Here is an 18,164-nt window from a genome sequence, read left to right as displayed (position 1 = left end):
GCGTGCTGGATGCTAACGCTAATGCTAACGCTAAATGCTAACGCTAAATGCTAACGCTAAATGCTAACGCTAGCTAGCTACTTTTACACAAATGATTGTTTTCCTATGGTTGAGAAGCATATTTTGAAAATCTGAGATGACAGTGTTGTTTACAAAAGGCTAAGCTTGAGAGATGGCATATTTATTTCATTTCATTTGCGATTTTCATAAATAGTTAACGTTGTGTTATGCTAATGAGCTTGCTGATAGATTTACACAATCCTGGATACAGGGTTTTTTTCATAGCTAAACGTGACGCAGAAAACGGAGCGATTTGTCCTAAACAAATAATCTTTCAGGAAAAACTGAACATTTGCTATCTGAGAGTCTCCTCATTGAAAACATCTGAAGTTCTTCAAAGGTAAATGATTTTATTTGAATGCTTTTCTGTTTTTTTGTGTAAATGTTGCCAGCTGAATGCTAATGCTAAATGCTACGTTAGCCATCAATACTGTTACACAAATGCTTGTTTTGCAATGGTTGAGAAGCATATTTTGAGAATCTGAGATGACAGTGTTGTTAACAAAAGGCTAAGCTTGAGAGCTAGCATATTTATTTCATTTCATTTGCGATTTTCATGAATAGTTAACGTTGCGTTATGGTAATGAGCTTGAGTCTGTATTCACGATCCCGGATCCAGGATGGGGAGATCAGAAAGGTTATCAACAAATGCGGCAAAAAGTAGAGTAAATGTAAAATTCTCAAATCAACAGTGTAATGTTTGGATCCAGTCTTCTGTCAGGTGAACTGTCCCCAAACAATTTGATTTGTTGGTTCTAAGCATTAAACTTTCAGGTAGTTCTTTGTTGACTGTTGCTGGGTGCTATCGTCCTCCATCCTCACCGGCCCTAAGAGCTCTCCTAGCCCCTTACACTGTCTGAATTTGTCCTGCTAGGTGACCTAAACTGGGACATGCTTAAACCATCTGACCAAGTCCTAAAGCAATGGGACTCCCTAAATCTTTCTCAGATTATTACCAATCCCACAAGGTATGACTCCAAATACCCAGAAAAGGCTACTCTCCTCAATGTTATCCTCACAAATAATTCTGATAGGTATCAGTCCAGTGGTTTCTCTAATGACCTTAGTGATAACTATTTAACAGCCTGTGTTTGTAATGGCTGCTCAGTGAAACAACCTGTCCTGATTTGTCATTGACACTTGCTAAAAAACGTAATGAACTGGCCTCTGTAAAATGGTATAGAATCAGCTTGAAGACTGTCGTCTGTCGAAGACGCTTGGATCTTCTTTTTTAAATATTTTCAGTGGTATTATTAACAAATACTTACCATAAAGAAAATTCGAATTAAAAACAGGTTCAGCCCCTGATTCGACTGTGATCTTGCAGAGTTACTCCACCTCAACAATTGCATTTGGTGAAAATGCTCAGGCAAATGAGAAATAAGTGCACTCAGGCTATCCGGAAGGCCAAAGTTAGTTACTTTAACTTCTCTGGGATATGTGGGACGTTGGCGTCCCACCTCGCCAACAGCCAGTGAAATTGTAGGGCGCCAAATTCAAAACAAGAGAAATCCCATAATTAAAATTCCTCAAACATACCAGTACTTTACACAATTTTAAAGATAAACTTCTTGTAAAGTTTACTTGATTTCAAGTAGGCTTTATGGCGAAAGCACACAAAGTCAGGTCAGCACCTAGTTACAGAAAACCATATAGTCATTTTCCAGCCAAGGAGAGGGCTCACAAAAATCAGAAATAGCGATTTAAATTAATCACTAACCTTTTGATGATCTTCATCAGATGGCACTCACAGGACTTCATGTTACACAATAAATGTGTGTTTTGTTCGATAAAGTTAAACTTTATGTCCAAAAACCTAATTTGAAATTGGTGTGTTATGATCAGAAATGCATTGTCTCAAACAAACATCCGCTGAAAGTGCAGAGAGCCACATCAAATTACAGAATGACTCATAATAAACATTGATAAAAGATACAAGTGTTATACATGGAAATAACTTTAACTTCTCCTTAATGCAACCGCTATGTCAGATTTCAAAATGGTTTTACGGCGAAAGCACACCTTGCGATTATGTTTGGTCAGCGCTAGTCACAGAAAAACATCCAGCCATTTCCCAAAAAAGGAGAGGTGTCAGAAATGGCGTTATTCACTTACCTATATATTCACTTACTTTTGATGATCTTGATCGGAATACACTCCCAGGAATCCCAGTTCCACAATAAATGTTTGTTTTGTTTGATAAAGTCCTTAATTTATGTCCAAATACCTCCTTTTTGTTAGCGCGTTTAGCCCAGTAATCCAAATGCATAATGCGCGATCACTTGTTCAGACAAAATGTCTATTACAGTTTGTAGAAACATGTCAAGGGATGTATAGAATCAATCTTTAGGATGTTTTTAACATAAATCTTCCAATAATGTTCCAACCGGAGAATTCCTTTGTCTTTAGAAATGCAATGGAATGCAGCAACCTTTCACGGGAACGCGTGTGATCAGCTCATGGCACTCTGCCAGACACCTGGTTGAAACGGCTCTCATTCGCCCCCACTTCACAGTAGAAGCCTCAAACAAGGTTCTAAAGACTGTTGACATCTAGTGGAAGCCTTAGGAAGTGCAATATGATCCCATAGACACTGTATATTCAATAGGCAATGACTTGAAAAACTACAAACCCCAGACTTCCCATTTCCTGGTTGGATTTTTTTCTCAGGTTTTTGCCTGCCATGTGAGTTCTGTTATACTCACAGACATCATCAAACAGTTTTAGAAACTTCAGAGTGTTTTTTATCCAAATTTACTAATTATATGCTTTTGGGCCTGAGTAGCAGGCAGTTTACTCTTGGCACCTTTTTTATCCAAGCTACTCAATACTGTCCCCCAGTCCCAAATAAGTTAAGGAGCAGTGCTCTATCTCTGGGTCCTAACCCCAAGAAGTTCTGGAAAACGGTTCAAGACCTGGAGAATAAACCCTCCTCCTCACAGCTGCCCATGCCCCTTAATGTTGATGACGTGGTTGTTACTGACAAGCACATGGCTGAGCTCTTTAATCACCACTTCATTAAGTCAGGATTCCTATTTGACTCAGCTATGCCTCCTTGCCCGTCCAACATTTAATCTCCCACCCCTTCTAATGCAACTATCGACACTCCTCCCTCTTTTTCCCCTGCCCCGCTACAAAGTTTCTCCCTGCAGGCAGTCAATGAGTCCGAGGTGCTAAAGGAGCTCCTTAACCTCTTGAAACTAACGTACCCAAAGTAAACGGGCTATTTTTCAGGACCAGATAATAGAAAATGCATATAATTGACAGCTTAGGATAGAAAACACTCAAGTTTCCAAAACTGTAAAAATATTGCCTGTGAGTATAACAGAACTGATATTGCAGGCGAAAGCCTGAGAAAAATCCAATCAGGAAGTGACTCTTATTTAGAAACCCCTGCGTTCCTATGCGTCCCTATTGAGCAGTGAAAGGGATATCAACCAGATTCCTTTTTCTATGGCTTCCCTAATGTGTCTAGTGTCACAAGACATAGTTTCACAGTGCAGGACGTTTGGCATTTGCCAGAGAACACCAAGATTGGCAAATTCGCCACTGGCGCCCTGTGCTCTTCACAGATGAAAGCAGGTTCACACTGAGCACGTGACAGACGTGACAGAGTCTGGAGACGCCGTGGAGAACGTTCTGCTGCCTGCAACATCCTCCAGCATGACCGGTTTGGCAGTCATGGTGTGGGGTGGCATTTCTTTGGGGGGCCGCACAGCCCTCCATGTGCTCGCCAGAGGTAGCCTGACTGCCATTAGGTACCGAGATGAGATCCTCAGACCCCTTGTGAGACCATATGCTGGTGCGATTGGCCCTGGGTTCCTCCTAATTTAAGACAATGCTAGACCTCATGTGGCTGGAGTGTGTCAGCAGTTCCTGCAAGAGGAAGGCATTGATGCTATGGACTGGCCCGCCCGTTCCCCAGACCTGAATCCAATTGAGCACATCTGGGACATCATGTCTCGCTCCATCCACCAACGCCACGTTGCACCACAGACTGTCCAGGAGTTGGCGGATGTTTTGGTCCAGGTCTGGGAGGAGATCCCTCAGAAGACCATCCGCCACCTCATTAGGAGCATGCCCAGGCGTTGTAGGGAGGTCATACAGGCACGTGGAGGCCACACACACTACCGAGCCTCATTTTGACTTGTTTTAAGGACATTACATCAGTTGGATCAGCCTGTAGTGTGGTTTTCCACTTTTAATTTTGAGTGTCACTCCAAATACAGACCTCCATGTGTTGATAAATTTGATTTCCATTGATAATTTTTGTGTGATTTTGTTGTCAGCACATTCAACTATGTAAAGAAAAAAGTATTTAATAAGAATATTTCATTCATTCAGATCTAGGATGTGTTATTTTAGTGTTCCCTTTATTTTTTTGAGCAGTGTATTATCGAATAGATATTTGAAAAACACCTTGGATTGATTATAAAAAAATGTTTGCCATGTTTCTGTCGATTTTTTTTATTATGGATCTAATTTGGAATATTTTTCGGCGTTGTCGTGACCGCAATTTCCGGTTGATTTCTCAGCCAAACGTGAAGAACAAACGGAGCTATTTCGGCTACAAAAATAATCTTTATGGAAAAAAGGAACATTTGCTATCTAACTGGGAGTTTTGTGAGTGAAAACATCCGAAGCTCATCAACGGTAAACAATTTAAATTGATTGCTTTTCTGATTTTCGTGACCAAGCAGCCTGCTGCTAGCTAGGCATAATGCTATGCTAGGCTATCGATAAACATACCCAAATGCTTGTCTTGCTTTTGCTGTAAAGCATCATTTCAAAATCTGAGATGACAGGGTGATTAACAAAAGGCTAAGCTGTGTTTCAATATATTTCACTTGTGATTTCATGAATATTAATATTTTCTAGTAATATTTTTTGTCCGTTGCGTTATGCTAATTAGTGTCAGTTGATGACAATTCTCCCGAATCGGGGAGCGGTAGTTCCAAGAGGTTAAACTTGACCCAAAAAAAAACATATTGGTCAGATGTTTTAAAAAAAAATGTATTTAACTTAACCTTTATTTAACTAGGCAAGTCAGTTAACCTTTCTAGCGCAGGCTCGACAACATTCCGCTGAAAAGGCAGTGCACGAAATTCAAAAATGTGACTTTCACACATTAACAAGTCCAATACAGCAAATGAAAGATAAACATCTTGTTAATCTACCCATCATGTCCGATTTCAAAAATGCTTTACAGCAAAAGCACAACATATGATTATGTTAGGTCAGAGTCAAGTCACAAAAACACACACAGCCATTTTCCAGCCAAAGATAGAAGTCACAAAAAGCAGAAATATAGATAAAATTAATTAATCACTAACCTTTGATCTTCATCAGATGACACTCATAGGACATCATGTTACACAATACATGTATGTTTTGTTCGATAATGTGCATATTTATATCCAAAACTCTGTGTACATTGGTGCGTTACGTGCAGTAATGTTTTGATTCCAAACCATCCAGTGATTTTGCAGAAATACTCATAATAAACATTGATAAAAGATGCAAGTATTATTCACAGAATAAAGATAGACTTCTCCTTAATGTAACCGCTGTGTCAGATTTAAAAAAAAACTTTACTGAAAAAGCATAATCTGAGAACGGCGCTCAGAACCCAATCCAGCCAAATAAAATTCTGCCATTTTGGAGTCAACATAAGTTTTTTTTAAACACTAAATATTCACTTACCTTTGATGATATTCATCAGAAGGCACTCCCAGGAATCCCAATTCGACAATAAATGACTGATTTGTTCCATAAAGCCCATCATTTAGCCACTTGTGGTTAGTGTGTTCAGCCCAGTAATCCATCTTCATGAGGTGCGAGCACTTCCTCCAGACAAAACCTCAAAGTTCCGTTACAGTCCGTAGAAACAAGTCAAATGATGTATGGAATCAATCTTTAGGATGTTTTTAACATGAATCATCAATAAGGTTCCAACCGGAGAATTTCATTGTCTGAAGAAAAGCATTGGAGCGAGAGCAAACTCTGTCGGGAGCACGCGTCATGAGACCGAGGCTCTCTGCCAGACCACTCACTCAAAGAGCTCTCATGGACCCCTCCTTTATAGTAGAATCTTCAAACCAGTTTCTAAAGATGGTGACATCTAGTGGAAGCCCTAGGAAGTACAACCTCATCCATATCTGACTTTGATTTCAATAGGCACTGTTTTGAAAATCGATTTCTCACTTCCTGTTTGGATTTCTTCTCAGGTATTTGCCTGCCATATGAGTTCTGTTATACTCACAGACATCATTCAAACAGTTTTAGAAACTTCCGAGTGTTTTCTATCCAATACTAATAATAATATGCATATATTAGCATCTGGGACAGAGTAGGAGGCAGTTCCGTCTGGGCACGCTATTCATCCAAAAGTGAAAATGCTGCTCCCTATCCCAAAAAGGTTAAGAACAAATTCTTATTTACAATGGTGTCCTACCCTGGCCAAACCCAGACGACACTGGACCAATTGTGCGCCACCCTATGGGGCGGCCTGGATTCGAACCAGGTGCTGCAGTGACACATCTTGCACTGAGATGCATTGTCTTAGACCACTGCGCCACTCGGGAGCCCACTTGTTTAGACCCTTTCTTCTTTAAGGTTGCTGCCCCTATCATCGCCAAGCCTATCTCAGACCTTTTTAACCTGTCTCTCCTTTCTGGGGAGATTCCCATTGCTTGGAAGGCAGCCACGTTTCCTCCTTTTATTTAACTGTTAGGCCTATTTCTATTTTGCCCTGTTTATCAAAAGTGTTGGGAAAAACTTGTCTGTAATCAACTGACTAGTTTACTTGATGTCTATAGTATTCTCTGGTATGCAATCTAGTTTCCTCTCAGGTTATGGATGTCACTGCAACGTTAAAGGTCCTCAATGATGTCACCATTGCCCTTAATTCAAACAATGTTCTGCTGCTATTTTTATTGACTTGGCCAAAACTTTTGATACAGTAGACCATTACATTCTTGTGGGCCGGCTAAGGAGTATTGGTGTCTCTAAGGGGTATTTGGCCTGGTTTGCTGACTACCTCAAGAGTGCAGTGTATAAAGTCAGAACATCTGCTGTCTCAGCCACTGCCTGTCACCAAGGGAGCACCCCAAGGCTCGATCCTAGGCCCTACGCTCTTCTCAATTTGCATCAACAACATAGCTCAGGTAGTAGGAAGCCCTCTTCCATTTACATGCAGATGATAGTCATACTCAGCTGGCCCGGACTTTGTGTTAAATGCTTTACAACAAAGCTTTGTAAGAGTTAAACAAGCTTTCTCTGCCCTTCAGAACACCTCCAAAACAATATGGTAAAAATAATTCCCTTCTCCCCACAGGTGTGATTACTACCTCTGAGGGGTTAGAGCTTGAGGTAGTCACCTCATACAAGTACTTGGGAGTATGGATAGACGGTACACTGTCCTTCTCTCAGCACAAATCAAAGCTCCAGGCTAAAGTTAAATGTAGACTTGGTTTCCTCTGTCGTAATCGCTCCTCCTTCACCCCAGCTGCCAAACTAACCCTGATTCAGATGACCATCCTACCCTTGCAAGATTTCGGAGATATAATTTATAGATCGGCAGGTAAGGGTGATCTCGAGCGGCTAGATGTTCTTTACTGTTCGGCCATTGGATTTGCCACCAATGTTCCTTATAGGACACATCACTGCACTCTATACTCCTCTGTAAGCTGGTCATCTTTGTATACTCGTCGCAAGATCCACTAGTTGATGCTTATTTCTAAAACCTGCTTAGGCCTCACTCCGCCCTATCTCAGATATCTACTGCACCCCTCATCCTTCACATACAACAGCCGTTCTGCCAGTCACATTCTGGTCCCAAAGCACACACATTCCTGGGTCGCTCGTCTTTTAAGTTGGCTGCAGCTTGCGACTGGAACGAGCTGCAACAAACACTCAAACTGGACAGTTTTATTTCAGTCTCTTCATTGAAAGACTCAATCATGGACACTCTCACTGACAGTTGTGGCTGCTTTTCATGATGTATTGTTGTCTCTACCTTCTTGCCCTCTGTGCTGTTGTCTGTGCCCAGTAATGTTTTGTGCTGCTACCATGTTGTTGTTGTGTTGCTACCATGCTGTGTTGTCATGTGTTGCTTGCTTGCTATGTTGCTAGGTCTATTATGTAGTGTTGTCGTGATGTGTGTGTTGTCCTATATTTATATTTTATTTTTGTAATTTTTAATCCCAGCCCCCGTTCCGCAGGAGGCCTTTTTGCCTTTTGGTAGTCCGTCATTGTAAAAAATAATTTGTTCTTAACTGGTCTAGTTAAATAAAAACAGTTTTGTCCTAAACTTTGGTCTAATAATTTTCCCATAATCTCCAAACTGTTGCCTTTCAATTACTACCATTATTTTCAGGTTTCTTCCTTAAGAAACATTTACATTTAGCCTATCCATATAGGCCAATTCCCACATGTGTAAAGGGTTCAAATAAATAATTGTTAAACATATACTTTTTTGCCCAGATGCACTTTTAAATTTAGATTTTGGCAAATAAGCCGTTTTTCTACTTACCCCGAATCAGATGAACTCATGGGTATCATTTTTATGTCTGCGCGCAGTTTGTAGGAAGTTGCTAACTAGTGTTAGCGCAATGACTGGAAGTCTATGCGAGCAGCTAGCAAGTCAATGGGAGCAGCTATTATAGATGTCAAGTCATTGCGCTAACGCTAGTTAGCAGTGGTTCACAAAACTCATTTTAACTTCCTTAATTCAAACTGCACACGGAGACAAATTGTATCAATGAGTTCATCTGACTCTGGGTAAGTATACGAAGGGCTTGATTGCCCAAATATTGCACTATCCCTTTAAATCAGTGACTAGTTACAATGTATATTTGTTGCCAACAGAATTAGCAGTGGCGCTAATGAGAGACTTGAATCAGTTATATCTCAGATGGCGTCAACATAAATAAGTTTACTTTTTTTTTAAGTCACCAGAAGTGACTTTCTCAGTCGTTCTACAGAAAGAAACATTATGTTGTGGCATGCCCTTTGTCCTGCTCGATTTCCTGTGTGTGAATCCTGGAAAGTGGAGAGAAGTGAACGTAGATACCATTCGGCCCCACTACTCTATAGTCATGGACACTCAAGGAGGGGCGGCTCCTGTACATCCCCCTCCACAAAATGTTATACTTTAATTTCCTGTCTCTGTTTCGTTCTCTTTGGTTGCCAGAGGAATGTGTCTGACACACTCCACCAACGTTCCCTCGAAGCTGTGCGCACAGTAGCCCTGAGACTGCCGCGCAAAGCTTACAAGAAATATCAGCCCACGGAGAGACGAACGAGATTGAACTTCACTCAACTTTCTCGGGTTTTCCCCGTTAACACTATCGACGTTTCCCTTTACTGTGGCAATTGGGATCGAATCAATGCAATATTACCCACTTTCAATGCGACATACCGAAACAAAACAAATTATGCAAGAGAGTTTGTTGTAGGCAGAACGAATCGGAGTAGGATTTTATTGGGCACGACAAGCTGCCGTAGGCCTAAATGCAAATCAACCATTGCCATATATGGATCTGTGCCATTTAATTTGAACTGGACTGTGTTTACAGCTGTGGTCGTGATAGAGATGAGCTTGTTTTGAGATCAAAGCAAGAGCTGCATGTAGCCACGTGTGGACATTTTGTTCATATATTTTGCTAGTTAGTGAGTTATTAGCCCAGTTATAGATAATTTGTAGTCAGCAATAAGGGAGTGATTGCTTCCTACAAGAGCTCAAAATGTGTACATCTCTAGACGTCTTTGAAAAGCGAGTCAAGTAAAGAGCTTTTTTGTCTTAAAGGCAGTGTTCTATTTTTAGACTGGCTTAAATAAGCTAAGTAGCCAATAGGCAGAGGGTAGCATAATTTGTCTGATTCTCTGTAATAATGGTATGGGAATAATAATGAATTTTATTTTGTAAAGTGGTTTCTTGTATCTAGCAACACAAATGTTTTCAGGCATCTCTTTGTCTGAAGGACAAGTGGATAAACAGGTTGTCAGGCCCTGCATGTTTTTTTTCCTTCTCCAAAGTCCCATGGAATGCCTACGTTGAACTCAACACATTCTCTGCTACTTTAGGCTGAGTGATAGAACAGCTATTTCCATGTTTAAAATGTTGTGGGATGCATCATTTTCTCCATTGTTTTTGATGGTCGGCAACTCTGGTAGGCCTACATTATGATCAAATAGCCACAGTAGCCTACTTGGCCACTGCTTAAACTGTAACTTAAAGCGGGTTCAGCCTCAGTGTTCACAGTAAACACATGCTGGAAGTTGCACAGAATTTTCATAATGTTCAAGTTTGCGCTCAGCAGACCTGAAATTTGCTTAGTGACGAAAATATTTTGAGGGAACATTGCACTCCACCCCTTACCCAGCCAGTAGAGAAGCCGGAGAGGTGAGGAGAAGGAGGCCCGGCCTGCCAGGATCTGTGCTCCCTCCAGACACCTGGGCTGGAGACTGGAGGGATGGGCCTGAATACTAATACAGCTGCCTCAATGCTGCCTTTTCGCTCTTTGGCACAGGGAGACGCCGACTAGTCTGGGGCTGATTGTGATTGCCTCATAATGCGTTTCATTGTGTGATTTTAAAAGTAAGTACATCAATAACTGTTGTTTTCACTTAGCTGGTTGACAGAAGATGAAGTGGTATCGGAGGGTTTTTGACAGCTGCCCATAGCAGGGCACGAGAGGTGCCTGTTAATCTGAGTCTGTGGGCCGTTTAGAAGCAAACCTGTTCAACCTGTCTTTACTCCACGCTCCTTTGAATATGATTCCAAAATGGAACCCAGCCGCATTCTATCCATCTTAATCCACGTCACCAAACACAAGGTTAGGGTATGGCCTCTTTGTCACAATTAAACAGTCAGTCACTTGCTTTTCCAGAGTGATTCATTGTTTATTTCTTCAAAGGTAGAGTTGAAAAGGAGGCCTATTTGACAGATATTTTTTGTTGTTGAACCAATGTCTATTTTTTTTTAAATCTGGTCTCATCTTTTTGTAGAGCGTGCTAGCAGGAAGTATTGAACCGATTCCGTGCTCTGTTTATTCAGGACTGAATAACTTGGCGGCATGCTTTCTTTCCTAATTACTGTATGATCTGCACCAGGCCCCTGCCCTGCTCCCACAGCATGTTTTCATTTGTTGTCTTTGTAGAGCTGCTTACATTATGTGCTCGTCCCGATCCTGCGCTCGGCGCTCGCTTTGGTGCCCTTGCGTAGCTCGGGCTTCTCTGGTTAGCTTCCCTCCCAGCTGCTGACTCATTTCCCACAGTGGTATGTTTTGGGGGGAAGGGATAACGGGAGAGGGGGAAAATATGTGTGTGTGTGTGTACAGCAGGCAGGCCTCTGTGGTGGTTGAAGGTGGATGAAGTGTAATTGTCAAGCCAGGCGTGCTGGGAGACAGGCTTTCACAAGCCATGGAGAAACAGAAAATATGAAGCAGATGGCACTACGGTTTACCAAGCCACATCATAGCTTCTGCCACTCTATTAAAGATTTAGTGGCACAAAATGTAAAAAAATAAAATGCTACATTAATTGCCCAGCTTTCAGCTCAGTAGTCAAAGAGAATACTATGCGCTTGACCGATTTTGATCTGAATCTGCTTGTCCTTGCCCTCCAGAATGGAACAAATTGTTACTCTTACCTGGCCAACCACCAGGCCTGCACACAGAGATAAAGGTAAATGGGTGTTTCACATGGTAACTGGAGATTGGTGATCACAACGTCAAGCTGTTTTTTAGGGGGGGGTTAATAAAGACATTGATTCCAGAGTCTCTATCTTGTGTGGAAGACGGTGCTTGAGTGATTAGGTTTCGGCAACAGAGAAAGGAACATTGTTCCGAATAGCTGGAATATTCCATGGCAACAGGAAAATGGAACAAAAGAAGTGAGAGGGGAGAAGCCAAGCAAAACCACTGCAGCGCTACTGCAGAGTCCAACTGAGGCCTGGGATGCATCAGTGTGTTCCCGCCGTTCTACAATTTACATTTTCTATTAACGTTTCTCCACTTAATTACTGTACACCCCCAAAACCAGGCCTTTTTTATCCTTAATGACTTTTGTCTGCTTCGGTTTTATTGATTCTTTTTGGGATTTTAACTGGCTATTAAATCTGTTCTCAGCCTTAGTAAATGTGTGCGTGTCAGATAATCCAAGGACTGGTGTGCTCCGACTAAACTATTTTCATTTGAAATGGCAGAGAGCACTTGTACTATACATCCTGTATTAATTGGCAGATTCAGTCATCTCAATACCAAGTGAGATGGCATTGCTTGTGTCCAAGCTTAAGCAATGTCTGTCCAGCTAGGAGAATAAAGCCAAAGCAGGGGATGCAGGCAGGGGAAATGGTGTTCAGCTATGAGATTATACCCACGGACACGGTCAAAATCTACATCTACCTCTAGTAAAATGAGGGCCATTCTTCACTTCCACAAAATTGCAATAGTGTGTACAAACCCTTTTGGATTGTAATCTGTTTACATGGGAATGTGCTTGTGAGAACCCATAGCGGTCTACACGGAGACGGACGGTTGGTCGTCTCCTACTCCCGCTGAGCTCCTGCCAGGTTCCTCAAGTCCTGACATGCTCCAGCACCCAGACCTCAGACTGGGCTTCTCAGAGTGGAAATGTTTACTGGATTACATCATGCAGCCTTCACACTACTCCTCCATCCAAGCTTCCATAGGGATCTACTTCTAATCATGTAGCTTTCCTCAGTCACTCTCTGCCTACCTCGGCAGACAGCAAACCTCTGCCTTTTTCTGAGGGCTGGCTTGTGTTGTCTCCTGGACCGTACTTCCTTACCACTCGCAACATTTGGGGAGGACTTGGAGATCACAACTGCCATGAACCGCCATGAAGGGAGAGGATTAGTCTCCCTCAGTTAGACAGCTATTTTCTACATTGTAGAATAATAGCGAAGACATCAATACCATGAAATAACACACATGGCATCATGAAATAACCAAACAAGTGTTAATAAACAAATCCAAAATATATTTTATATTTGAGATTCTTCAAAGTAGCCACCCTTTGCTTTGATGACAGCTTTGCACACTCTTGGCATTCTCTCAACCAGCTTCATGAGGTGGTATGCATTTCAATTAAATGTTAATTTGTGGAATTTCTTTCCTTAATGCGTTTGAGCCAATAATTTGTGTTGTGACAAGGTATGTGTGGTATACAGAAGAGCCCTATTTGGTTAAAGACCAAGTCCATTTTATGGCAAGAACAGCTCAAATAAGCAAAGAGAAACGACAGTCCATTCCTTTAAGACATGAAGGTCAGTCTGTCCGGAAAATGTCAAGAACTTTGAAAGTTTCTTCAAGTGCAGTCGCCAAAACCATCAAGTGCTATGATGAAACTGGCTCTCATGAGGACCTTCACAGGAAAGGAAGACCCAGAGACACCAATAAGAAGAAGAGTCTTACTTGGGCCAAAAAACACAAGTAATGGACATTAGACCGGTGGAAATCTGTCCTTTGATCTGATGAGTCCAAATTTAGATTTTTGGCTCCAACCTCCATGTCTTTGTGAGACGCAGAGTAGGTGAACGGATGATCTCTGCTAGAGGTCGACCGATTTATGATTTTTCAATGCCGATACCGATTATTGGAGGATACAAAAAAACGCAGATGCCGATAAATCGGACTATTTTTATATATATATTCGGAATAATGACAATTACAACAATACAGAATGAACAATGAACACTTATTTTTTACTTAATACATAAATAAAAACTGTTTAGTCTCATAAATAATAAAACATGTTCAATTCGGTTTAAATAATGGAAAAACAGTGTTGGAGAAGAAAGTAAAAGTGCAATATGTGCCATGTATAAAAAAGCTAACTTTTAAGTTCCTTGCTCAGAACATGAAAACATATGAAAGCTGGTGGTTCCTTTTAACATGAGTCTTCAATATTCCCAGTTAAGAAGTTTTAGGTTGTAGTTATTATAGAAATTATGACGCGTCAACTATTTCTCTCTATACCATTTGTATTTCATATCTTTGACTATTGCATGTTCTTATAGGCACTTTAGCATTGCTTAATCGCGGGAGTTGATATGCTTGAAGTCATAAACAGCGCTGTGCTTCAAGCATTGCTAAGAGTTGCTGGCAAACGCAGTAAAGTGCTGTTTGAATGATTGCTTACGAGCCTGCTGCTGCCTACCACCGCTCAGTCTGACTGGTCTATCAAATATCAAATCATAGACTTAATTATAATAAACACTCAGAAATACGAGCCTTTGGTCATCAATATGGTCAAATCAGGAAACTGATTTTAAGAAAGGCATTGATGTTTATGGTTAGGTACATTTTGTGCAACAGGTGTGCTTTTCTTGCGAGAAAATTCCCGTTAGTAGATAGCAGGTGAAGATACATCTATCCTCTGGAGAATGAGAGAGCCAGTTTTGTGTCTGTCTTTGGTGTTCGCTACTATACTGAACAAAAATATAAACGCAACATGTAAAGTGTTGGTCCCATGTTTCATGAGCTGAAATAAATGATCCCCGAAATGTTCCATAAGCACACAAAGCTTATTTCTTTCAAATTGTGTTCACAAATTTGTTTACATCCCTGTTAGTAAGCATTTCTCCTTTGCCAGGATAGTCCATCCATCTGACAGGTCAGGCATATCAAGAAGTTGATTAAACAGCATGATAATTACACAGATGCACCTTGTGCTGGAAGACAAAAGGCTACTCTAAAATGTGCAGTTTTGTCACACAACACAATGCCACAGATGTCTCGAGTTTTGAGGGAGCGCGCAATTGGCATGCTGACTGCAGGAACGTCCAAAGGAGCTGTTGCCCAGAGAATTTAATGTTCAATTCTCTACCATAAGCTGCCTCCAACTTCGTTTTAGAGAACGGCCTCACAACCGGGGGGGTGCTAAGAAGTATTTCTGTATGTAATAATGCCATTTTGTGAGGGGAAAAAACGTATTCTGATTGGCTAGGTCTGGCTCCCAAGTAGATGGGCCTGGCTCTCAAGTGGGTAGACCTATGCCCTTCCAGGCCCACCCATGGCTGCGCCCCTGCCCAGTTATGTGAAATCTATAGATTAGGACCTAATGAATGTATTTCAATTTACTTATTTCCTTCTATGAACTGTAACTCAGCAAAATCTTTGAAATTGTTGCATGTTGTGTTTTATATTTTTGTTCAATATAGTGCATGCTCTGACTAACATTGGGCCTCACTTTTCTGAGCTCGTCATTGGGTTGTAATAACACAGTGGGTCATGTCTAAGACTCTGTAGTGACATGAGGTAACAACTACCCTGTCCATGTATGGAGATTGCTGTTGTTACAGTGAGGTCACACATGAAGCTGACCCCATGCCTTAAAAATGAGGGAGAACAGAACAACTCTAGACTAGAGTTTGTTCCCTTGGCTTTGCAGTTGTAGACTCCGCATTCCAACTCTTTTAAACCTTGACATATCTTCCCTTTCCTCCGTTTCCTGTAGCTAGCAACACATTTCGTTTTGAGTGAGTTTCCTGCAGTTCTTGACATAGGATGTCCGAAGAATATCAAAGCTGAAGACTAATGTGTGGTCCGATCTATTCCATCCCCACCATCAGTAGAGCTCCCTTCTCTCGGAGCAGATCTGAGATCAATCTGAAAAAAGAAGCTTTGAAATGTCAGCTGGCTGTGCTGCTTGCTCTGGCTCTGTCTCTTTGGCTGGATATCACATTGTGACTGAGGAGAGGACACCATACAGACCTGGGAGCCCACAGCCCAAGCCGTTTTAGATAGATTCTTACTACATCCTGGTAAAGTAGTCACTGTAGATGGTTCTAAGAGTGTTTCACAAATTCGATTATGGAAGGTGGCCATGCCAGCTGACTAATACACGCGGTATGCCGGCTAAATGAACTGTGTGATGTTTGATTTAATCACAGATATGGCGGGATAACGCCCACCTGCAATGAAAGCTGGCAGAGGGCAGTAGATTGCTGACTGAATACAGGCTTTCTGTGAGCTATTCATTTTAGCGCTGAGGATTGCCACCTGTTGCCACAGAGCAATGATCTTTGCCACATCCACTCTTTTCCTTCCAGCTGTGGCCTGCTTTTTCTCGAGGCAGGGTGTGCTTTGCCTGCCACACTTTGTGCGACTAGGATCCTAACACGGAAACCGCTACATCGTCTCTGAACTGAACAGTGTCTGAACTAGTGCTCTGATGTTATGTCTGCTAAAATCGTAGGTTCTTTAAACCTTAATGGAATCCCTGTAACAGTGTGTCTTGGTGCATACTGGCATTTGCATGCCTCAGTGCTTTAGTTTGCTGTAAACTAGGGAGACTGCAAGTTACCTCACTGTCTGAAAACTAAGAGACAGAAGCCTCTTTCACTGGCAAAGGGTGAACAAGAGTTGATGGCACAGAGACTGCTTTTTTTAATTGATAATTAATGGAGGGTTAGAGTTCGAGACATCAAGGCCTAGTCTGCTTAATATTTATTGAAATGCATAACCACAGTAGAGACAAAAACAAATACAATAGTTCTGAGCAGAACAGACTTATTTTAGAGAATAACGTTAATTCTATGAGTACAGAGACAGAAAATGTGTCTGTCCCATATTAGGTCCATTGCTTGTTGTTGGAGTGTGGGGAGTGGTTTACCTAGTTGTAAGCCCCATGCTTGTTGTTCCCACACTGCAGGTGTTCAGCACCTACTCTAACGAGGATTACGACCGGCGCAACGATGAGGTGGACCCCGTGGCGGCGTCGGCTGAGTACGAGCTGGAGAAGAGGGTGGAGAAGATGGACGTGTTCCCTGTGGAAATTGAAAAGGGTCCGTCACCTTGTCTGTCTTTCATCTTTCCTTTATTAATCCATTTGAGTACCATTGGGCAGCCCTGGCCAATATACATCATCATCAACATCATCACAAGGGTCCAGAGAATGCAGTCCCATCCATCCATTCTAACTCCCCATCTGTCTTTGCCCCACAGGAGACAACGGCCTGGGCATCAGTATCATAGGGATGGGAGTGGGAGCTGACCAGGGCCTGGAGAAACTAGGAATCTTTGTGAAGACCATATCTGAGCGTGGAGCAGCTGAACGGGATGGCAGGTGATGCCCCTGCCTTTGGGGAAACGCGCTCCGCTCCACTGTGCTTAACCGAACAATTACAGTTTTAACCTTGGCATTTAAAATGTGTTGTGAATTATAGGCGTATCATGATGATCCACAACGCTGGAAGAATTTGTGCATTTCAAAGAAATTAAGGAAAAGCGTCACTATAACATAGTTACAGTATTTCTCAAATATCATCCCCTGTTGATTACACTCCCTCTTTCTAACATGCAGTATGTCTCAAATGTCTTGCCTTATGATTGCATTTTGTCCTTTCCAACTAGAATCCAGGTGAATGACCAGATAGTGGAGGTGGATGGGATCAGTCTGGTAGGAGTGACCCAGCTGTTTGCTGCTACAGTTCTGAAGAACACTAAAGGAAGAGTCAGGTGAGCTCAGAGTCCAGCTCTAATAGACCCTTTGATAGAATGGTGCCGGAGGAGATGGCACTCCACACCGTCCTTTCCCACCTGGACAAAAGGAACACCTATGTGAGAATACTATTCATTGACTACAGCTCAGAGTTCAACACCATAGTGCTCTCAAAGCGCATCACTTAGCTGACCCTGGGACTAAACACCTCCCTCTGCAACTGGATCCTGGACTTCCTGACCGGCCGCCCCCAGGTGGTAAGGCTAGGTAACAACACATCTGCCATGCTGATCCTCAACACAGGGGCCCCTCAGGGGTGTGTGCTCAGTCCCCTCCTGTACTCCCTGTTCACCCATGACTGCATGGTCAAGCACGACTCCAACACCATCATTAAGTTTGCCGATGACACAACAGTGGTAGCACTTATCACCCACAACGATGAGATAGCCTATAGGGAGGAGGTCAGAGACCTGCTGGTGTGGTGCCAGGATAACACCCTCTCCCTCAGCGTGACCAAAGGAGATGATCGTGGACCAGAGGAAAAGAGGGCCGAGCACGCCCCCCATTCTCATCGACAGGACTGTAGTGGAGCAGGTTGAGAGCTTCAAGTTCCTTGGTGTCCACATCACCAACGA

The 18,164-nt window shown here is 42.2% G+C and overlaps 1 protein-coding gene across 5 annotated transcripts in view; it reads left to right on the top strand.

Moving 5' to 3' along the window:
• Positions 1 to 18,164, top strand: part of ppp1r9ala (protein phosphatase 1 regulatory subunit 9A-like A) — a 50,600-nt gene that overhangs the window by 15,532 nt on the left and 16,904 nt on the right. For all 5 annotated transcript variants that reach the window (XM_090229766.1, XM_021597169.3, XM_090229764.1 and 2 more), the window contains exons 3-5: positions 16,741 to 16,873; positions 17,034 to 17,154; positions 17,442 to 17,546. In XM_090229766.1, the coding sequence (XP_090085892.1) occupies positions 16,741 to 16,873; positions 17,034 to 17,154; positions 17,442 to 17,546 (359 nt within the window). The remainder of the gene's footprint in view (positions 1 to 16,740; positions 16,874 to 17,033; positions 17,155 to 17,441; positions 17,547 to 18,164) is intronic.

The sequence above is a fragment of the Oncorhynchus mykiss genome, chromosome 3, assembly GCF_057628025.1.
Source record: "Oncorhynchus mykiss isolate SJ-2025 chromosome 3, ASM5762802v1, whole genome shotgun sequence".
Classification (NCBI taxonomy): domain Eukaryota; kingdom Metazoa; phylum Chordata; class Actinopteri; order Salmoniformes; family Salmonidae; genus Oncorhynchus; species Oncorhynchus mykiss.
This window is presented reverse-complemented; position numbering and strand designations above follow the sequence as displayed.